The sequence below is a fragment of the Diabrotica virgifera genome, chromosome 7 (genome assembly GCF_917563875.1).
Source record: "Diabrotica virgifera virgifera chromosome 7, PGI_DIABVI_V3a".
NCBI classification, from domain to species: Eukaryota; Metazoa; Arthropoda; class Insecta; order Coleoptera; family Chrysomelidae; genus Diabrotica; species Diabrotica virgifera.
In genome coordinates, this window is record NC_065449.1 from 68,174,639 (window position 1) to 68,199,028 (window position 24,390).

Consider the following 24,390-nt stretch of genomic DNA (forward strand, 5'->3'; position numbering starts at 1 on the left):
TCAATGTCATAAGGTTAAAAGCCAAGTCTATGTAAATAAACCAGAAACAATACTGGAATTAAAAGGAAAAATCGTTAAGATATGGGTAACTCAACAGGTTTGAGAAATGAGAAAGGCGAGATGGCCCAGCTAGCCTAGACAGTACAAACTTTAAAAAGTAATTTTTTAAATAATCATTTCTGTTCATACAATCTTTTTTTAAAGTGATTTCAAAAGCGCAAAGCTTTTTAGTTCACTCTGTACAACAATATCCCTTTTATATGTAAACCGCTATTAAACCTATTAAACCAATATTTTGGTATATTTGACGACAACTAACTTACCAGTCCCTGATATTGTCTCTGACATTCCAGCAGGTCCTGCCACAATCTCGAATTTTCATTTCTCAATTGTAAATTAGAATCCCTTACATCGTACCCCTCATTCGTTTTACTGCTTTTACTCGAGTTAACTGTACTTGGAGAACTATGATTGGCGATGTGTTCACTTAACTCAGGCGTTAACACAGTAATGGCAGCTTGGATACAAGAACGCACCAGGTTGTCTAATGCGAACATCCAATGTGGCTTAATTGGATGAAGCCGAAGAACTTCGTTCACGGATTCCTAAAAGTAATAGAAACATTAGTAATACAATAAAAACTGTATATTTATGACAATTAAAGTGCGTCACAAACAGCTATTCGAGGTGTGCAAGTACTTTGAGGGGATACGAGAAACGATCGTGCGCGAATAGCGGAGAAATATTGCAACTTTCTTCAATTGTCAATTGAAATTGTCAAATTGACGTATATTTCATATTTACTGTCATTGAAGACGAAAAATTATATATTGCTCCCCAATATAATAAAGGTAAATTTAATTAATTGTATTTTGCTTGCAGTACTGCATTTTAATGACTAATTTTATTTACTACATACAATTGTTTACGTTTTAATAACATAACCTGAACCTGACTTTTTCTTCTTATTTTTTTGGACTATGGCCTTGACAAGTATCCAGTAACGAGGACTAATATAATTGGCCAATATAATTAAAAGTGCGAAAAATGTTGCTGAGCGTAGAAACCAGGTGTCGCTTTGCCGAACTTGCACGGTTCCAATAAACTATGGTAGCTTATTCAAAATGTTACTACTACTTAAGAAAGACAATTTCACATTATAGCACTCGGAAAAACCCTAGAAACTATCACCAAAGAATTTAAATCTCGCTTTAGCTTGTGAACATCATCGCATCATGAAAACCTGACTCACGCTATATTATTCGGAAAAACTTGCAAACCAACCCTCAAAGGCTAGAAATTAAATTTTAGCGAGTTGAGAATATAATATTCAAAATCTTCCTCACAAACTATTTGGAGAACTTCTTTCTTCTTCTTCGGCTTTTTCCCACTATGAGTTCGCCATTTACATCCTCCACAGCACTCTATTCTCCCAGTCACCTTCTCTGAGGTTTCTATCCATCATAGCATTTTCTATGAAGTTTTTCATCTCATAGCAGGTCTTCCTCTCAGTCTTCTTCCCGACGGGTCCCAGTCTAATATTCTTACGGCCACCTGTGCCCTGGCATTCCTTGTACATGTCCGTACCAATACAGGGCCCTGTTTTCCAACTTTTTTGTAATTGAGCATTCTACTTCCATTCTGTTCCATACTTCCTCAAGACTTATTCTATCCTCTTTGATAATTTGTAGACATCCAATAAAGTCCAATTCAACTGTTCATATCAACAGCATCCATCTGGCTTGAAATTTTTAGAAGCCATGGAGGTGTTACCAGGAAAATGGTCCAATAAGTTTTCAATTAAATATCTTTTAGGAATATTTTTAATATTTTTCAATATTTTTAATATTTCTATTAGGTTGAAAACTTTGACTTTCAGTTGCCAGATGTTGCTAGACACCTACTATATAAACGTCAGTTGCAATGCGGGGATAAGCTCTCGGAGTTTCTTCACTTGGGGCAGAGAGCAGCAAACCTACGCCTTTTTGATGATGACTCCAATTAGAGTCGAAAATCGTCGATTTAGAGTGCTGGTTTGTGCTCTCTCTGTACTAAGTGAAAGATAAGACAGTTTTGCCTTCGCATTGCAACTGAATAAAAATGGTATACATTTTTATTTTATGTTCGTATTTTATTTCGTAGAACTGTTCGTTTTGTCATTGGTCATACTTCCGCTCCATATAGGGTAATATTCAGCACTTTCTTTGGTTAGAGTGTTGTTCCATATCACTCCATGGAGTACTTTTGTGGCCTGTTTTCCCCGTGCTCTTTTCATTTCTAAATCTTTCATACAAGTATCATCTCGGCGTATCATTGACCCTAAATACTAAAGTCTTACAACTCTTAATAGTCTCTTCTAAACTAAAGTTAAAATCTGCAACCTTGCATCCAATACATAAGTAAATATTTGGTCTTACACATATTTATCTTATTATAGCTCATATTCTTCCTTTAATTTTCTTCTCATATATTCCATATCCTCCCTTTCCTTAAATGACTTGGTCATTGGCGAAAAGTAGTGAATGTAATATATTCCCTTGTACTGATATATCCATTGTTCCACATTTTATATAACATCTTTTCAAAGCCTGATTGATGTATATGATAACAAGTGTAGGTGATAGACTACATCCCTGTTTGAGACCTTTTGTCGCGATGATTGATTTTGTTATTTCATTGCCTATCTTTATTTGCACCTGTGTTTCTTTATACAGTCTTTGTGTTATATTCACCCATTTCTATCTAACGTGCATTCTTCTCATTGCTTCCCACAGTTGTTTTCTGGGCACGCTATCGTATGCTTTCTCTTAGTCAATAAGGATCGTATCGCACTAATAATACAATAGTGTCTAACTCAAAATGTTGCGAATTTGACATAACACTATATTCAGACGTAAAATTCAATTCCCTACAAGTCAATAAAACCGTCGTTTTAATAGTGCAAAAAATGAATAAGAAATGGCGCCATAAGACGTTATTCATGACTGACCGACTGTCTTTATCACCCTCACAATATTGCCCCATTTTTAGTTGCGGCCAACAGTGATCGAGAACGTACGTGTTGCTTTGCTCATGATTTTGAGTTTCCACGTTATTGCTGAATCAGATATGTAATTTGCATATCTATATTTTGAGTTATTGCATTCTTGTTGATTTGAACCTAACCATAACATTGTTGCTTTTCTACTTATTACACTATTACTGATTTACACAAGAACGTTTTAAAATAATATTTTTACTAACGACACTATTATTGGTTCAGTTCATTATTTTTGACATGCTACACTATTGTTGAGTCATAACTTAAAACCATTTTTTTGTTGTTTGTAAAACATTTATTAATCATTATCTATTTTTCAGTCAACGTATAGGAGTAACTCATTTAAAATGTGCAGCAGTACTATTAAAAAAGCTTACTAAATACTAAATATTTTATAAATTTAGAGTTACCACACTCTTCGTAACGTTCTTGGTCATTTCGTTAACTATGTTAATAATTCCTTAATTCATTTTTAAGGGGGCGATTCATAGATGGCAACAAATGTTAAGGATGGCGAGCAGGAAAACTCTTCACCGTCGTTATTCCCACTGGTGAGTACAAATAATGAATCTGGTGCCCAGATAGAGAACAGTGACGTTACGAAAGTACAACCGGCACCTATACCTTCACCATTGACGAGTCATCAAAGTACTTTAAGAAATTGATGTAAACAGTGATCTTTAGTACGGTCAGTAATGTTAAACCTATTACAGATCCAACCAAAGGCAATATCACATTTCACCGGTGCACTCAGACCAGAGCAACTTTGACTCCGATGATTCCGACCGAGATCCGCATTTCGTTTCTGTTGTGCAAAGGAAAACCTAAGTTTGTTTCGATGTCGAACTGTAAAACCATCAAGTAACACTTCCTCAAGAAGCTCTTCTTCAAGAAGCTCTTCATCGGGTTGCCCTTCTACTAGTAGCTCTTGGAAAACGCAGAAAACATGGCAAATTACGCGGGAAACATGACAAACAACATACTGTTGAACCGGAGATCTAAGAAGGTGTCAAACATTTTATAAACGCTACACTACGCGTCGAATTACATTACCTTAGAGCTCAGACGTCACGGGAATATATCCAGTGTGACAAGTCTTTAGCTGATTTATATCGAGACTACAAAGATAAATGTACAGAAGAAAACTTCAAATCATTTGCGTCTGCAACTACTTTTAACCGCATTTTTACTAATGATTTTAATATCTCCTTCCATACACCAAAAAATATCAATGTGATCTTTGTGAAAATTTCAAAAATGCTGATGAGGATGGAAAAAACGTTATTGTTGTGACGTACGAAAACCACTTGAAAGAAAAAGGACTGTCCAGAAAAGAGAAAGAAAAAGACAAAAATGCTAACATAGATTCAACACTATTCGCCGTATATGACTTGCAAGCTGTGCTGCCAGTACCAGGAGGCCAAGTTTCATTATTTTTTTTATAAAAGTAGAATTAACTGTTTTGATTTTACAATGAGCGACAAAGAGTCCGCAGAATTTACCAAAAACTAACGTAAACCGCAGAAAAAAATTATTAAATCTAGTTGTAGTAACACAAAATACTTCATAAATAATGTCATAACTAAAAATAATATTTCATTTCGATCATTTTGCTTAGAACAATACCGTTTTAACTTAAAATTCTTAAATAACTTCACTGACATAATTTTTATTTAACTAAGAGTACAAATAAACTTCCTTTAATATTAATTAGAAACACATTATGCATTCATTTTTTGTTTACCTGCAATAGGAAATGAGTAATGAGTTTTTCATTGATTCTGAAAAATCATCTTTTTTGAGTTACGACACTATTGTATTATTAGTGCGATATGTGTTTTAATATTTTTCTCTTTGTTCTTTTCTATCACTTGTTTCATGATGAATATATTATCTAGACCTGATCTGGCTTTTCGGAATCCGGCTTCTTCTTCGCCGTAATGGTCCATGTGCTGTTCTATTTTTTCTTTTATAACTTCAGAAAAGATTCTTGCTCATGAAGGAGTTACATTGATCCCTCCATAGTTGTTTGTTGATCTTTTGTCACCTTAAAATGGAGGACATGTATGATAGGTTCAACTCATTTGGAATCTCCTTTTCTGCATCAATTTGATTAAAACAACATTCTCATAAAGGATACGAAACGTGCACCTCCAAATTTCAGCAGTTCCATTTTTATGTTCCTTGGTCCTGGTGCTTCGTTATTTTTAGCTTCTTCAGTGCTTAAGTTATATCTTCCTGTGTAATTTCGGCTTCCTCTGTCACTATTGTCACAGGGTCTTTTGAGATATAATCCGGTCTATTCACCTGAAATAATTTTGTGTAATAATATGTCCACTCTTTCGATGTAATTATCTGTATAATATTTTTACTTCGTTTATTACTTCTAATGTTTTCTATTTTTTTTCATGCTTCCGTTGACCTGTTATACCCTATGTTCCGGCACTTTCTCTCCCAGTATTCGTTCTTCTCTAGCCTTTTCCTTTACTTAACTTATTGTCTGAGGTTAACATATTCTTCTTGAGTTCCTGGGGCTCTGTTGTTTAGCCATTTACGAAACTTTTTTTTCCTTTTTGTTCAATACCCAGGACTTCTTTTGCCGCTTTATTTATCTTTTCCTTTAAGCGTTGATACATTTCTGTTGGGGTCCATTCTTCATTCATCTCTATCATATTTTGTAGCCTATTCTGTTCTACTTTATACCTCGTATTTACGATTTTTGAACTTATACTTCTTTAGGCGCAATTGAGATTGAGGGTGAATTTATATTGATCTGCGCGCATGCGCACACCGACAGTTTGGTACAAGTCTTTATACGGGCTCTGATTGGGTGTTGAAATGATCTGTCAATAATTGTTCAATATGGAGGTTATCGGTAAACAAAAATGTTGTATAATATATTAGTTTTTATTGTTGTGAGGACAGAAATAAAATCAAATTTATAATTATAGTGACTTTTTAAACAGTTTTGAAAAGCCACAGGTACGTAATTCTAAATGTTTCAGTTGTATTCCAATAAAAAATGATCTTCATACCTATTTGGAAAATGTAAAAAAAAATAATGTACTTACCTAGTACTTGCTATGCTATACCCCTAGTAGGCAATACTTTAATTTACATAATCTGATTACGAACAAACTTTCTACAAATTTTCATCTAATGTATCGTTTTCTAACTCTATATATTGTTGTATTTTAATTCGACAAAAATCAAACTAATAAAAATTCATATAAACAAAATGTCAAAAAGTTGTTCAGTTTGTGTATATTCCCACATGACGTATACGCGAAGGTGGTGCAGTTTGAAATCGCTTCGACTCTCGTACGGCTACACGGGAAGTAGGTTCAAGCCCAATGCAGGTTATATCATTTTTTTAATTTTTTTTATAGATTTTATGATTGAAAGTATATTATTATATAATTTTTTTCAGAAAATACGTAATTAATTAAAAATGTTGGCAACAATTATTGTTCATAAATCATTTGTGGCATTTTTCAATGTGTTTGTGTGTGTTTTATTCTTTTATTTTTTTAATTTTTGGTAGGTATTGTTTTAATAAAAATTTTTGGAAAGTAGTAGAGAAACTGTTTAAAGTATGTATATTGATTTCGTTGAAATCATATAATAGAAGTATAACTTCTTACGTGCGTACAAAGTACACACACTGATTTTTTACAACAAATTTAGTTAATTCCTAAACAAAACAAATTGGTATTTTAGACCTAATTATTATTTTTTTAATAAAATCATATTATAACAACTAATCATTGTAATCAAAGACTCTTACCTGGTAAAGATATATGGCAAATTGTAGTTGATTTATGGCTGCAGAATCAAAGTCCAGTTCTTCCTTTAACTGTCTCACAGTGCTCTCGACAACTGTCATTGACTGTTCCGTGAGGTAAGCTTTCAAGCCATCCATTAACCTTAAAAGATGCTTTTCTGTCAGTACCGTTTCCCCTAAATACTTTTCCCTAACTTTTTGCATCCATACTTCGCATATCTTTATACCATCGTTGGCAAGAACCTACAAATAATTAAAATTTATAGACGTATAAATAAGTAAGGTTGTTTACTCAAAAAATGTAATCAACTGATTGGAATCGAACCCAAAAATCATTGAGCCTATTGCTATTTTTGTCAAACAGCATTGATCAAAATATATTGTAATTAATTTCACAACTTTGAACTATCTAGATTAGACCGTTGCCGTCGGATGTCAATACAATTTCAAGTTCAACAACAATTTTATTCCTTATGTCTTTTTGTGCACTGAAAATGCCATATTATGAGATAAGCAAATAAATGAAATTTAGAGTTGAACTGGGATAATTTTTTTAAAAATCGAATTTTCCTTATGTTCTGCAACTTTTCAAAGGTAAAGTTTTTCGTTTGCCTTTTTTGCAGCTTCCTTATCGTGATAACTAACAAACTTTCAAATAACATTAAGAAGAAAATGACGAACACTGACCAACTAACGTGGCATGTTTAACTTAATTAACACCCTTAGGACACCAGAAGCCCTTATGCCAAACTTTTAAAAATATAATCAATACTCCTATATCGATAAGTAAAATGACATAAGGGAGAAAATCGTCGCAGCACATGTGATTTTCTTTACAAACAAAATTGAATTTTCATCTAGATGTCCCTAGGAAGTAGCCTCTATCCAAGTTGGAGATAGTCGTACTGAAAAACTATCCATCAAACGTGGAGTACGACAGGGTAATGTTTTGTCACCCAGTCTGTTTAATCTGTACTCTGAAGAAATCTTTAGGGAGTCTTTGGATGACAGACAAGAGGGAGTAAGACTGGGTGGAGAAGTAATCAACAATATAAAATACGCTGACGATACAGCCATTCTTGCAGAAAATTTACAAGATCTTCAGACACTAGTAAATCTAGTGAGTGAAGCAGTTATCGGAGAGGCCTACAAATCAATATTTCAAAGCCAAAGTGGATAGCACTTGGAAAGATTAATATCGATCGAGGTCTGCTTTCTATTAATAGAGAGGAGATAGAACGGGTAAACCATTTTAAATACCTTGGCAGTTGGTTAAATGTAAATTTTGACTTTGATGAAGAGATTGATAATAACCAGGATCGAAATATCACGTAAGACTTTTATAACCTGGAAACCAGTTTTATGTAACATAAACCTGTCGATGAATATTCGCAAGAAGGTCCTATAATGTTATGTGTGTTCTATCCTATTGTGTGGTTGTGAAACATGAACGTTAAAAACCATAATGTTAAACAAATTAGAAGCATTCGAATCTTGGTGCTATCGACGAATTCTATAATGTTGCGCACACTTCCAATAAAGATATTAAAAATCCATGTTCCAATAGGAAAAACCTATCTAATGCATCTAATAAGTATAAATAAACAGAATAAATAACTATAAACGTGGGAGTAAAAGAAAAGCTAGAATGATGAAAATTGGAAAATATCTAGAAATGATCACTATGTGGATCTATCTAAGAGCGGGTTGAAATGATCCGAGAATGCTTGGATTCCAATTTGGACCAAGTGCACTTGTACAAATGTACTTGAGTTAACTTGGTTACCACAGTTAAATAATTTGGATGTCAAATAACTAGATGGAAGTGATCATGGACGGTTTTCGAGTGGTTACTGATATAATTGATGGATTCGACCGTTACTTGATGGAAGTTCATTTTATCTAACAATAAAAACTGAAAACGTTTGTTTTCTATACTTCCACAAAATTTATTACAACTATGTGACTACAGCTGTTTCGGCAGAGTGCCTTTCTCAAGTGATTTAGATTACTATGGATTTGTCTTTTTAAAGTCTTTAACTGAAGAGGTTGAGGAGTAGGGAGCTGTTTGTCTCGAGTTGGTCATTCAGAATAATATTTGTATTTTTCCATTTATTAATTTCAATAGATTCTAATAAAGATAGCTTAAGGCCTTTATTTTGAATATGCAGAATTTGAAACTGTTCATTAAAAGAATGATTATGATCTAGAAGGTAAAGTGCGTATGTAGAAGTGTCTGTTTTTCTATTGTTGAAAGCCCTTTTGTGTTCTGCTATCCGTTTGTCAAAGGTTCTGCCAGTTTGACCGATGTAAGTTTTCGGACAGTCACCCCAAGGTAATTTGTAAACACCACTCTGTAGTTGTGTTCTCTTTCGGCTCTTATTGTTCTTAATATATTTGCTTAAGTTGTTATTAGTTCTGAAAGCTGGTGTTTTCCTTCTTTTTTATGTATCTGGCTATTTTTGTTGTTATTTTGTCAGTATATGTGATAGAGCAGAAGGTAGGTACTGGGTTCTTTCTGTGGTGGTGGATAGACTAATTTCAGGGCATTCTTATGGAGTTTTTGGTTTAAAATTAAAAAAAAAAAACTCCATAAGAAAGCCCTGAAATTAGTCTATCCACCACCACAGAAAGAACCCAGTACCTTCTGCTCTATCAAATATACTGGCAAAATAACAACAAAAATAGCCAGATACATAAAAAAGAAAGGAATAACACCAGCTTTCAGAACTAATAACAACTTAAGCAAATATATTAAGAACAATAAGAGCCGAAAGAGAACACAACTACAGAGTGGTGTTTACAAACAACTTGTGGTGACTGTCCGAAAACTTACATCGGTTAAACTGGCAGAACTTTTGACAAACGGATAGCAGAACACAAAAGGGCATTCACAATAGAAAAACAGACTCTTCTACATACGCACTTCACCTTCTAGATCATAATCATTATTTTAATGAACAGTTTCAAATTCTGCATATTCAAAATAAAGGCCTTTAGCTATCTTTATTAGAATCTATTGAAATTAATAAATTAAAAAATACAGATATAATTCTGAATGACCAACTCGAGACAAACAGCTCCCCACTCCTCAACTTCTTCAGTTAAAGACAAACCCATAGTAATCTAAATCACTTGAGAAAGGCACTCTGCCGAAACAGATGTAGTTACATAGTTGTAATAAATTTGGTGGAAGTATAGAAAACAAACGTTTTCAGTGTTTTATTGTTAGGTTACTGATTACTGATATGTTGATAGATGAGCTTGAAATCCGAAAAAAGGAATAAAAAAAGAAAAAAAATCTAAGTAATTACTCGACCATAATGCTTCTTCAGCTTCGTAGAACTCACATTCAGACCATTTTCTTTTTGTGTTTACTTCCGACGCCATTTTAATTTTACAATTCGACACTACTTAGATACCAGAAAGTTGGCCAGCGTCCTACTTAGATAGAACCTGTTGAAACAAGTGTATTTGGACGAATAGGTGACACGATCAAAGCAGCTTCCAAGTGCTGCGGGCGCAGCGCCCAAGTCCTAGCAGACTTGAATAAAGTAAACTTGGATCGTGTCAACTCGCCTTAAGAGATCTTAATTATTGTACAAGTGATAACTTATGATAACTTACTTTAGCAAGCGTTGTTCGTCGTTGTGAGTCTTTCTTCAGCAGGTAAAATCCATCTGTTTCGGTACCGGTGTCAACCTCAGGTGATAATAAGGTGCCGGATGAATTCCTTCTTTCTGTGTTTGGACTCTCGCTTTCGCAATCCAAGGACGGCGTGGAGGCCAAACTTATGAAATAATAAATATATTTAACATTGCAAAAATATCAATATAAGTACTAAGTAAGTACGGAAACTTCCATTAGAATGATGAGATTTATTATACACCAATTTAAACAATCACTAACCGGTCGTAAGAACAATATTCAGAAAAAAGTAAAGTATACCAGGTTCACAGAAATAGCAGTGGTCTGCTTTTTTCCATTGCGAAGGGGAAAAAACTGCCAAAAAGGAAGTGAAAGTAGCAGTAGCAACAGCTAAAGCAGAAGCGTACGCAACTATATACGTTTACATGATACCAGGGAGAGTAAGATTAGCCAAACATACAGCAAAGAAATCAAAAGACTTTAATGTTCAATATGTTCAACGGTAAGACTCAAATCACTCCATACGAACAATTGCTGTTTTGCAAGTTTCTGGAAGAAGCAGGAAAAGAAGATCAAAGAAGACTTGGGAGAGACGCTCAGACAGGAAATGGGCTCATATATGTAGAAATGTAATTAGAGAGGTCGACCTCGAATTGGGATGGAAAAATGATAGAAGAATGATGACATCATATTATAATCAAACAGCGAAAATCAAATATTATGCGAAATACAACAAGGATACATAAGATGTAACACGAGAGAGTTCTGGTCTAGAACGGAGAAAATCAACATCAGATATGCATACAATTGAGAAGTCTTGATAGATGGTATGGAACCTTTATAAATATTGAGTACTCTTATAATAGGGGGCTATTTAAATGTAAGATGATTCCGGCTTTGCCGTACGAAGTTAAAGCTTGGACTATTTTGCAAGCCACCAAGACGTCAAAGACACCAAGAAACGTACATTTGTAGCCAACGGACAAATATAACATAACAATTTGGGAGCAAATATCAACAGCCAGTGTAACCCAAACAAAGAAATCCTATCAAGAATCAAACAAGTGAGGAAAACACTCATGAATCAAAATGAAAACATTTTTTACAAGATCAGACCTTAGTCTGGAGCACAGAATCCGAATGATCAGATGTTACGTTTGTTCTGTCTTGCTGTATGGCTATAAGTTGGATAATGGACTAGAAAACAGAAAAAAGAATAGATGTCTTTGTTTCATTGGGAAACACCCTGTATATACATAACAGAAATTTTGCCCTACCGACTTTTATAACCTAGTTGCTGGCTGTTTTATCGATTTGGCCCATTTCTTTTCTAAGCCATAACTTTAGAACCACCCTGTATATTTTTTTATATTTGGTACACATATGTCTCATTCAAAAACCAAACGACCGAGATACTAACCATAAGAAAAATCCAGGTCCGGATTAACAAAAAATTATAAAGTAATTGTGACCTTAAAACAACACCCTGTATGTGTATATTAAAATTTTGAAAATCTGCACATTTGAAAAGAGCACAAAAAACTAAGTTTAATGGTTCGCTTCAGTTTTTCGGCTAGACAATTTTATGACTTTAATTTTGAAATTATATTGAATTTTTTAAGAACTCGTGACATTAAAAAACAGGTATTATTAACTTTTAGTTATAAATTATTAAAGTTAATGAATAACTACTCATTTTAAAAATAATTAATACTTATTTACCACATTGGAACGACCCAATTACTAATAACAAGAAAAATACAGGTCCGGACTAACAAAAAATATGAAGTAATTGTGACCTTAAACCAACACCCTGTCTATTGAAATTTTGAAAATTTGTCTGTGCTTAAAAAAAAAACATAAAAAACTGTGATTAAAGGTTCATTTTAATTTTTTGCGCCGTTGATTTAATTACATCAATTTTGAAATTATATTGAAATTTTAAAGAATTCTGAGATTAAAAACTAGGTATTATTAACTTTAATAATTTAATGCCAATGAATCAATTCTTATTTTAAAAATACTTAATACTTATTTACTACGCTGGCTTCATGGATTCTCTGTATTTGTAGCTGTATGCACATCATTAAAAATTAGAATTGCGAGAATTGAGATATTTTAATGATTTAGTAAAGAATTAAAAAAAAACAGCTATATCTAATAAACAAAATATTCGTTTAAACAATTCAACAACTTAACATAAATTAAAAATATATGAACTATAACAGTTGCTCAAAATTTTCGCCATTTTGTTTGATGCGTTTCCTTGCTCGTTTTAAAAGATTTGGAATCGATTTTCCAATTACATTAGGATTGTTCTTAATTTTTCTGGCAGCTTCGTGTCACCTTGACAGACATCTGCGCAAAAATTTGACATGCACCTTTTAACGCATTTTTATGCTCTTTTAAAATACGCAAACAAATTTTAAAAATTTCAATATACAGGGTGTTGTTTCAAGGTCACAATTACTTTATATTTTTTTGTTAATCCTACCTTGGATTTTTCTTGTGATTAGTAATTGGGTCGTTCCAATGTGGTAAATAAGTATTGATTATTTTTAAAATGAGTATTTATTCATTAACTTTAATAATTTATAACTAAAATTTAATAATATCTGCTTTTTAATGTCAGAGTTCTTAAAAAATTCAATAGAATTTCGAAATTAAAGTCATAAAATTGTCTGGCCGAAAAATTGAAGCGAACCATTAAACTTACTTTTTAATACTCTTTTCATATGCAAACAGATTTTCAAAATTTGAATATACAGGGTGTTGTTTTAAGGTCACAATTACTTTATAATTTTTTGTTAATCCGGACCTGGATTTCTCTTATGCTTAGTATGTCGGTCGTTTGGGTTTTGAATGAGACATATGTGTACCAAATATAAAAAAATATACAGGGTGGTTCTAAAGTTATGGCTTAGGAAAGAAATGGACAAAGTCGATGAAACACCCTGTAACTAGGTTATAAAAGTCGGTAGGGCAAAAAATGTAGTATATCTAGAACCGGCTCGGTGACCTCTATTTACCATTAAAGTATTTCCGTTTCCCAATGAAACACCCTGTATATACAGACGGATGCTGAGAATTCGATGGGATCAAAAAATTATTAACGATGAGGTATTTCGGAGCATCAGTAAACAAAAATAATTACTAAGAATAATCAAAGGGGTCATGTGTTGAGAGGTGAAAGATATGAATTACTCTAAAGCATATTGGACGGTAAAGAACAGAGCAAAAAATCATTAGGAAGACCCAAGAACTCGTGGCTGAAAGACCTGAGGGGATTTGGCCGCTCTTCCGCAGAAATCTCTTGTGCAGCTATTTCCAAAGCTACAATTGCTATTTATATCGACAACTTTCGAAAGGACACAGCAATCATAAGAAGAGAATGGTTAATAATCCGGTTTATAATTCTAAAAATAACTGAAGATGATAAGAACAGATATATAAACAAGTATTTATAATTTGATTATTTATATTCGAAAACACCAAAATAAATAATACGAAATTACGATGTGCAAATGGAGTACCTACTTTGCATAGTTTTTTTTTGTTATCATTAATTTTTTAATGGAAACTTGTGAATGTTCCTTTCATAAATCCCTATTTACTAATGAAAAATGTTTAATCAATGAATATAGTAGATCACTTGGTTATATACAGTGAATATTCAGACAATACAAACTTCAACTTCAAAAACAAAACACAATACAAAATACACCATTGAAACGAAAAGGACAAAACACTATAAAACAATAAATTTCAACACGTCGATCATTACTTACTAATATTAGTGTTCCCATTATCAATAGCCTTTTAAAATCATAATAATGATAATTAAATATACCCATTGTTCTTAACTACTACCATAACCTGAGATAAAACTTAAAAATCTAAAATATATCTTTAGAGCACAAAAATAATTGTTAAAAAAACATTTGAGTTAGATAACCCAAATGTTAGATTAGGATGTAAGGAATAAACTAACTTTTTTGAAAATATTACCCATAGAAAAATAATCGGAAGTTTATTCCATTACATGGTGATTTTTATATCTATACCTGTGCGTTACTTCTGCAGATGTTTTTTAATAAAACTTATTTTACATGAATAATCAATGATAGTATAAATAACACCACGAATCAACACACGTACGTATCATTTTCATATAATACTTCCACTCTAACTTTTCCCGTGCGTCACGATTCATTTTCAAATAAATTAGGTCAAAACATAAAGTGAAACGAACGTCGATGTATATATACATCTTGTATTCAGTATACTATAGACTATACACATCGGCGCGGCGTACGTTTCACTTTATGTTTTGATTTAATTTATTTGAAAATGAACCGTGACGCATGGGCAAATATAAAATGGAACAACTATACAACACAATGTGATCAAGAGTGACATTAATTAACACAAATAACAGGCACCGGCGAACGCGGACATTTTGACAGACCGCCATCCTAGCACCTATGTGCTATTTTGTATAGAAAACATATTTATGATGGTCTATCACTATTTTTAAAATACAATGAGCATAAATAGACATAAAGCATCAATAAGTTTACCTCTTTCTTTTTCAATGTTACCGTAACGACAACCTCGCGAGACCCCAAAATATCTGTGGGCTCAGGCAATCAGATCAGCAATGTGTTTCAGATGTGAGAAGAGGAAAGAGACAGCCGAACACTTTATGGGTGACTTTCCAGCCTTTGCTAACGCGAGGCAACGATGGTTCCACTCTCACCACACAAAGGGTAAGAACAGAACAAGTGGGTCGCGGTGGTGGTGGAGATCGCGGTCGATATCCATGTAAAACAAACACATTCTAGTGAATGGAAGAGAACAGAGCAGGTAAGTCGCGGTGGAAGTTTAGCTCGATGCCATCAAGAAGGTTTACATTGATGCTTTTGAAAATCAAATGAGTTTGTTTTACATGGATGTCTACTGCGCGGCTTACAAGGATGCTTCCCTGTGATTGGTCCGTTCGAAGCCAAGTTGTTATTACCTGCGCTATCCGAGTTGATACTTTTTATCTAATTCCTTTTTTGTATTCAGTTTATTTTTAAATTTCTAAAATAATTAAATTCAGTAATTTTTTGAAATATGAAGGAGGATCTGATTATTTACAGCTGACATTTCATTACTAATTATTTTAGTGATGACAACTTTGGCATGGTTCTGATTAATATTCGTTCTATAAGAAATAAAACTGATGAATTATTTTTGTTTCTGGGGGAATTAGGATTTCCTCCGATAGTTGCGGTTACAGAGCACTGGCTTGAAGTTAACGAGCCTTTTTTTGTAGAAAAATATACCACAATTGCCAGGTATGATCGTCCAAGTTCGGCTCATGGAGGCACCCTGATTCTCTCTAGAAATAATGATTTTTCTCTGGTATCAAAATATGACTTTTTGTTAAGTGAATCCTTCTTTGAGTTTTCCTTAGTTTATAATAAAAATCTTAATCTTTACATTATTTGCATTTATAGATCACCTGATTCTACCGTGGAACTATTTTTTCAGAACCTGCTAAATTTGTTAGATGACCTGCCTCATAAAAACAGAAAAATTCTATGCGGTGATTTTAACATTAATTATGCTGCTGCTAGTTCTACCCAAGTGTCCCTGGCAAACATATTTGAATCGTATAGTCTCTCAATGCACGTTGATTCTCCTACAAGGATTACAAAAACTACATCTACCATAATCGATTATATTGTCTCAGATTTCTCACCCCTTGATGTCTGCTCTACAGTTATTAATGCGGGACTATCTGATCATGAAGCAGTGTATACAAAGTTTAACATCTTCAGCAAACCCTCCTCAAAAACCCGACGTTTAGGTAGGATTTTTTCCGCCCAGAATTTTCGTAAATTCCAAAATTTATGCTTAACTTCTGAGTGGCAATTTCCTTCTATAGACGTGGACTATAATTTCAGTGTTTTTCTAGATAAGCTTCTCCACATCTTCAATAAGGCATTTCCTTTAATTCCTATTAAGCCAAAACATCGGAAACCTTGGGTTACGAAAGGTATTCGCATATCAGCTAAGAATATGCGTTCACTACTATACATCAAGAAATTTACTACCAATGTTGCTGTCACTGAATATATCATGAAGTACAGGACAACATATCTAAAACTTGTCAGGTCAGCTAAAAAAGCCTATTATCAAAATCGTCTGGGAAGCTCTAAAAGTGTTGCAAAAGAAACTTGGTCTATAATAAACGATCTTCGAAATAAAACTCACTACACCCGTTCTACGTCCGTTCGAAGCCAAGTTGTTATTACCTGCGCTATCCGAGTTGATACTTTTTATCTAATTCCTTTTTTGTATTCAGTTTATTTTTAAACTTCTAAAATAATTAAATTCAGTAATTTTTTGAAATATGAAGGAGGATCTGATTATTTACAGCTGACATTTCATTACTAATTATTTTAGTGATGACAACTTTGGCATGGTTCTGATTAATATTCGTTCTATAAGAAATAAAACTGATGAATTATTTTTGTTTCTGGGGGAATTAGGATTTCCTCCGATAATTGCGGTTACAGAGCACTGCCTTGAAGTTAACGAGCCTTTTTTTGTAGAAAAATATACCACAATTGCCAGGTATGATCGTCCAAGTTCGGCTCATGGAGGCACCCTGATTCTCTCTAGAAATAATGATTTTTCTCTGGTATCAAAATATGACTTTTTGTTAAGTGAATCCTTCTTTGAGTTTTCCTTAGTTTATAATAAAAATCTTAATCTTTACATTATTTGCATTTATAGATCACCTGATTCTACCGTGGAACTATTTTTTCAGAACCTGCTAAATTTGTTAGATGACCTGCCTCATAAAAACAGAAAAATTCTATGCGGTGATTTTAACATTAATTATGCTGCTGCTAGTGCTACCCAACTGTCCCTGGCAAACATATTTGAATCGTATAGTCTCTCAATGCACGTTGATTCTCCTACAAGGATTACAAAAACTACATCTACCATAATCGATTATATTGTCTCAGATTTCTCACCCCTTGATGTCTGCTCTACAGTTATTAATGCGGGACTATCTGATCATGAAGCAGTGTATACAAAGTTTAACATCTTCAGCAAACCCTCCTCAAAAACCCGACGTTTAGGTAGGATTTTTTCCGCCCAGAATTTTCGTAAATTCCAAAATTTATGCTTAACTTCTGAGTGGCAATTTCCTTCTATAGACGTGGACTATAATTTCAGTGTTTTTCTAGATAAGCTTCTCCACATCTTCAATAAGGCATTTCCTTTAATTCCTATTAAGCCAAAACATCGGAAACCTTGGGTTACGAAAGGTATTCGCATATCAGCTAAGAATATGCGTTCACTACTATACATCAAGAAATTTACTACCAATGTTGCTGTCACTGAATATATCATGAAGTACAGGACAACATATCTAAAACTTGTCAGGTCAGCTAAAAAAGCCTATTATCAAAATCGTCTGGGAAGCTCTAAAAGTGTTGCAAAAGAAACTTGGTCTATAATAAACGATCTTCGAAATAAAACTCACACAGCTCAATCATTTTCCCTTCCAAATCCTGAAAGTCTAAACGACTACTTCGTTAATGTGAGTAAAAATATAACATCAACAATTTTGCCGCAACAAGATCCCATTTCCTATCTTCCTAATTCAAGACAGGTCTCGAATTCATTCTTTTTACGACCAGTCGATAACTCTGAACTTATCCAAACAATCAATAGTATCAAAAGCAAATCATCCTGTAGTACTGATGGACTATCTATAAAAATTTTCTCTAATCTCACAGAAAATGTGTTGGAAATCCTCCTCTCACTAATTAATGATTCCTTCGAAAAAGGTAAATTTCCAGAGTGCCTAAAGACAGCCATTATTATTCCTCTTCATAAGGGTGGCGAAAAATCTGATGCCTGCAACTATAGACCTATTGCCTTACTACCGGTACTCTCCAAAATTATTGAGAGACTCATTAAAACTCGACTTATGTCCTTTATCGTTGATAACAACATTTTATCACAAAATCAGTTCGGCTTTTTAACAAATAAATGTACCACTGATGCCATGTTTTCTGTACTACATGAGGTTTACCAAGCACTAAACAATAATCTTTATACTGTCACTGTTTTCTGCGACTATGCCAAAGCTTTTGATTGTGTAAATCACGACATCTTGATTACAAAACTAAATTTCTATGGAATTCGAGGTATTTCTTTGAATTGGTTCCAATCCTACTTGAATAATCGGAAACAACTAGTTAGAGCAAATGATACTGACTCTAGTCTCAAAAACATCGTATGTGGAGTACCACAAGGTTCAGTATTGGGTCCTATACTGTTCCTTATCTTTATAAATGACATCACTAATTTAAAAATCAATGGGAAAATTTTTCTTTTTGCTGATGATACCAGTATCACTTGGAGCAACTCAACTATTGCATCTCTTCATGAAACTATAACTTCGGATCTACTGACGATAAAGACCTGGTCTGACTCTAATTTACTCTCTTTTAACGTACCGTAGATTGGGGATACTTTGAACTCGGGGGTTATTTTGATCAAAACTTTAAAAATTAATTATATGCCTCAGGCGTGTGCGCTTAGCCACTGCCGATAACCGAATTTTGCCTAGTCGGCAGCAATGTTACTGTTATTTAGTATTTATGACCATTCGATACCGATACACACGCGTGTGCTAGAAGTACAAGCATTTTTTTGGAGTATTGAGTTTAACATCAATTTTGTTAAGTGAAAAACTTCGTACATATCACGGTAAGTATATTGTTTATACAACGTATTCTTTCATGTAGTGATTAGAAGTACTTTGATCATGAATCTCACTGAAAATAACGTAACCAGGTTATGGGAGTGATTAAGAGTACGGCGTGAAATTACTGGGGGAAACATTGATCAATACAATGGGCAACATTGATCGTGTGATCAATGTTACCCCAGACGATCCGTATAATCGTTTTTTCGAACAGATGAAAATATTAATTAAATAAATATTATTTAAACGTATTCTTTCTTGCAGGAAAATGCCCCGTAAGCATAAAAGATTACTTGGCAGCAGAAGTTACGCTGATTACCCTCCAGCAAATTTAGAAAGAGCCATTGAACGGGTAGTTGAAGGTACACTATCTATTAGAGAAGCATCAAGACAATATAAAATTCCCTTTGGTACCCTGTATAACAGATATAAAGGAAAACATATTGGCACCCCCGGACGTCCTACTATTTTCACCAAAGGAGAGGAGGTAGCAATTTTAAAAGCAGCCGCTAAATGTGCTGACTGGGGCTTTCCTTTATCTATTCAGGACTTACGAATGATGGCAAACTGGTATTTGGATCAACAAGGAAAAAACGTGGCTATATTTCAAAATAATCTGCCTGGTATTAACTGGGCATGCAGCCTACTTAATAGGCATAAGGATTCGTTTGGGCAACGACTAGCAACAAATATTAAACGTGCTAGAGCTGCTGTTTCAAGAGTTACACTAGAAGAGTTTTATAATAACTTGGAGCCAGTAATTAAAGATTTACCCAGTTCCAAAATTTTCAACTATGACGAATCTAATTTGTCAGACGATCCAGGGAAAAAACGTTGCATATACAAAAGAGGCATTAAGTACCCCGAAAAAGTGATGAATCACTCCAAAAGTTGTACCACTATTATGGTATGTGCTGCTGCAGACGGAACTCTTCTCCCTCCCTACGTCATTTATAAAAGCATTCACCTGTATGATACGTGGAAGGAAAATGGACCGCGTGGTTTACCTTGCTGCGATAAACCATGCTGCAACCAAGGGACTAGGTATAATCGTACTCAAAGTGGATGGATAGATGGCGTAACTTTTAGAGACTGGTTCACAACTTGCTTTTTACCCCGTGCACGACGTTTAGAAGGAAGAAAAGCTTTGATAGGAGATAATTTGTCGTCACACATGGATGTTGAAGTTCTTAAGATGTGTGCTGAACATGAAATTGACTTCATATGCTTAGTTCCAAATTCTACCCATTTGTGCCAACCACTGGACGTGGGCTTTTTCAGGCCAATGAAACAGGCTTGGAGGACGACGTTAACGGATTGGAAATTACAAAATTTGCGACTAAGTACAGTTCCAAAAGATATGTTTTCATCTCTTTTAAGGAAAACATTAAAAACTCTTGACGAAGTCACTCCTCGAGTTTCGAAAGGTGGTCCATCCCAACAAACGGATAAAATTGCGTCAGCAGTAAAGCGAAACTTAATTAGCTCCTTTCGTTCTACTGGTATTTATCCGTTTTGCCCGGGTGAAGTTTATAAGAAATTGCCAACAGATGACGCTCCACAAGATCCCACGGACGCCGTTGAAAATGCATTAACTGCACTTCTAAAGGAGCAAAGATTTGGAGGACCAGAGAGACCAAAAACAAGAAAAAAGAAACTAGATGTAGCTCCCGGAGCTAGTGTGTCAACAGCAATAACTGAGCAGCAATCAGAAGATAGTTCAGATAAAGAAATCCACATATCACAGTCAGATGAATCCGAGTCCGAAAATGAATCAGACTTGTTAGAAAATAAAGAAAACTACGAAGTGCAGTCTGAAGTAGATAAGGTTCAAGCAGGTAGATATATTTTAGCAAAATTCTTATCTCAGAGAGGAAAAAAAACTTATATCTATGTCTGTAAAATTTTGGAGGTAGAGCCGGAAGTAATAGTCATAGGCTATAAATCCATAAAACCCAGCAAGACAGAATTTAAGATGATTGATGCCGACATATCCCAAATTAGTAAGGAGGATATAGTTGAATTTTTACCAAATCCCGCATCTATAGAGTGTTTAGATGGAAGCACCAAATGCATTTTTAAAAAAGACATTAAAGTAGTTGAAGTTTAGTTTAATTTGAAACACGTTAACATACCTTATTTTTCTGTAAAATTCGTAGTTTTTAAGGTGTTGAAGTGCAGTTTCATTTCATTATCATCAAATACATTATTTTCTGTAAGTTTCATAATTTTTTTTTACCCTAAAAAGTCATAATAAAATAAGATTTGTCAAAATATGTTTTCAAAGTGAATAACATTGGGGATACTTTCATATTAAACTAAAATTACATGTGTGATCAAAATATCCCCATCTACAGTATATCTTTGATCAGGTCCTTTAAATTTTTTTTCTTGAAAAGTATCAAATATTTAGTGTTAATATTTATTGTGTGTCTTGATAAACGAAACCCGATTATTACTGATTTTTTTAGTCGATTTGAACTCTTAGATAAAAGTTTTGTTTAACATTAAAATTTAAAAATGATCAATGTATCCCCATTCTACGGTAAATAAAACAGTAGCATTATCCTATAAAGGAGCTCTTCAACCTTTGCCACTTCATAACAGCCAGATCAGTACCGTTGATTCTGTAAAATTTCTTGGTATTTTTTTAGACAGCAACCTCAAATGGTCCCTTCATATCGATTCGTTAAGTAAGAAACTCGCCTCAGCTTGCTATGCAATACGATCTGTCTCAAGGGAACTCAATTTAGCATCTTCTAAAATAACATATTTTTCGTTGTTCGAGTCTCATCTTCGATATGGTCTTCCTTTTTGGGGTTCTAGTACAGCTGCTCAATTTGATGTCATTTTTAGATTGCAAAAAAGAGCAATAAGATATTTGTTTGGCCTCAGAAGATCTACACATTGCAGAAGTTACTTCAGAGATCACGAAATTTTAACACTTCCATCTTTATATATTCTAGAAACGGTTTGTTTAATTCGTAAACACCTTCATGTCTTTCCATCAAGGCCCAATCATCTTTTCTCCACCAGAAATTCAATCTTTGATATTTATTTACCGATTCCATCCACTGAGTTAGTAAAGAAATCTATATTATATTCCGCAAAGAAACTGTACAATCATCTTCCGTTACAACTTAAATCTGCAACATCTTTCCCTAAGTTCCGTAAAATGACGAAAGCCTATCTATTCAAAAGACCATATTATTCAATAGAAGAATTTCTTAATGAATAACTAAGAAAATTGGGTTCCATGCGCAGTAGCATAAACTTGTCAGTTCCTTATGTTGTACCTATTTTATTTTATTTGTTGTATGTTCAATTTGCAATTTATATATATTTTGCAATAAATTGTTTTTGTCTTGGCTTTTATATCTTATACTGTACATTATTGACGATTTATCTAATTTTAGTAAATTGTAGTTGTTATTTGTTATTTATATTATGTTTTTCTGACTGTATGTAAGCTTTGTCCATAAAATTGTAAAAATTTTCAGTGACAATAAAGCATATTTCTATTTCTATCATCATTTGACTGACACAACATCGCAAAAGCACAGTCTTTTTGTCATTCAAATTTCATTAAACTACTTCACTTGATAGCGATTCTAGCTCGACTGACAGCGCAGGTGACCTCCTTGCTATGTGCTGTCGACATCGACCGTGACTTAACTAGTAGCATCCACCGCGACCTACACCTCCACCTCGACCCACTTGTTCTGTTCTTACCCTTGTAGAGGTAGTGACGGAGAGCAAGCTTGAGTTTCTATCAAGCAGAACGGGCGTCTAAAATGGAGGCCGGAATAGGGATAAATCTTTATAAACCTCACTAGCAAGAAACTGATAGAGCAGGGACAATGGGTCCAAGACCTTCGTACAGTTACTAAGGGCCAGCCCGTAGCAAAAAAGTATTCAAGATAACAGAGATCATGACCCTATTATTATTCAGAGAAAATGATATTCGAAGGGGTCCATAAAAATGACCTAATAACAGTTATCGATGAAGCTAGTCAATATGAGGGATGTCACTACAGGTAGGTACTTAAGGTTTATATGGACTGAGAAAGAGTCGTTTAAAATTACCATTTTAAAGAAAAAGCGGAGTGGAAAAGTGTTGAGGCCGAGTAACTCCCTAAACTCAAAAATTGGGGACCTGAAACTGACATAATATTGTTTTAGTAAACGAAACCAAGGATTCGCGATGAAGGCTGCACTGGAAGCTCTATTATAAACTACATCGTGCTAGCTTTATACATGGATAGAAATAAGTTTACGTAGCGGAGGCTGGAGACACTATTGAACCAATGTCTTCGATAATTACTTTTATGCAGAAGACCGACGGGGGGACTTTTCTATATACATAGAAACGTCATAGGACAATAAGGCGAACATTAAAAAAATCGGGAAACCAAATTTTACAGGGAAAAGTTTGACTTGGTGTTTTTTGTGTATTTGACCTGCGTAGCTAGAAGAAATCATTAAGGATTTTTACAAAATCCACAAGGAAAAGAAAGAATGTTTCCTGTAGCTGGCTGTATACCATCAATCACAAAAATTTATTGTAAAATCCTTTGTAAAAGATATACAATTTTTTATTAAAATCGCTTTAAGGGCTACATCACAAAACGTTTTAGATTTTTACAATATGATCATCAGTGTATATGTACATCAAAATAAACAGGTTAAATGCTAGCTGAACTACCAAAGAAATACCAGGGTGAGAACCCTTTAAATGGTATATAATTATGTTATAATCGCATATTTACTTGAAATTCCATAGGATGGATAATATTTATAAGAAATTATGCTCTTCGGCAAAGTATGACTTCCCATTACGGGGTTTGCAAAGAGAGTTGACGACAGTTATATGACAACTCTATCCATCCAGTTAGATGGCAAGAGTTGCCATCTAACTGTCATCATGTAGAAACACATCAACTCACTTTGCAACCCACGTAATGGGAAAGTCGTACTTTGCCGAAGGGCATAATTCCTTATAAATATTATCCATCTTATGGAATTTCAAGCAAATATGCGATTATAACATAATTATATACCATTTAAATTTAAAGGGTTCTCACCTTGGTATTTCTTTGGTGGCTCAGCTAGCATTTAACCTGTTGTGTTATTTTT

General features: G+C 34.0%; 1 protein-coding gene across 3 annotated transcripts in view; it reads right to left on the reverse strand.

Moving 5' to 3' along the window:
* The window catches only part of LOC114325202 (mitogen-activated protein kinase kinase kinase 15), a 166,081-nt gene that overhangs the window by 21,624 nt on the left and 120,067 nt on the right, over positions 1 to 24,390 (reverse strand). For all 3 annotated transcript variants that reach the window (XM_050656826.1, XM_050656825.1, XM_050656824.1), the window contains 3 exons: positions 10,452 to 10,614; positions 6,828 to 7,067; positions 324 to 605 (listed from right to left, as the gene is read on the reverse strand). In XM_050656826.1, the coding sequence (XP_050512783.1) occupies positions 324 to 605; positions 6,828 to 7,067; positions 10,452 to 10,614 (685 nt within the window). The remainder of the gene's footprint in view (positions 1 to 323; positions 606 to 6,827; positions 7,068 to 10,451; positions 10,615 to 24,390) is intronic.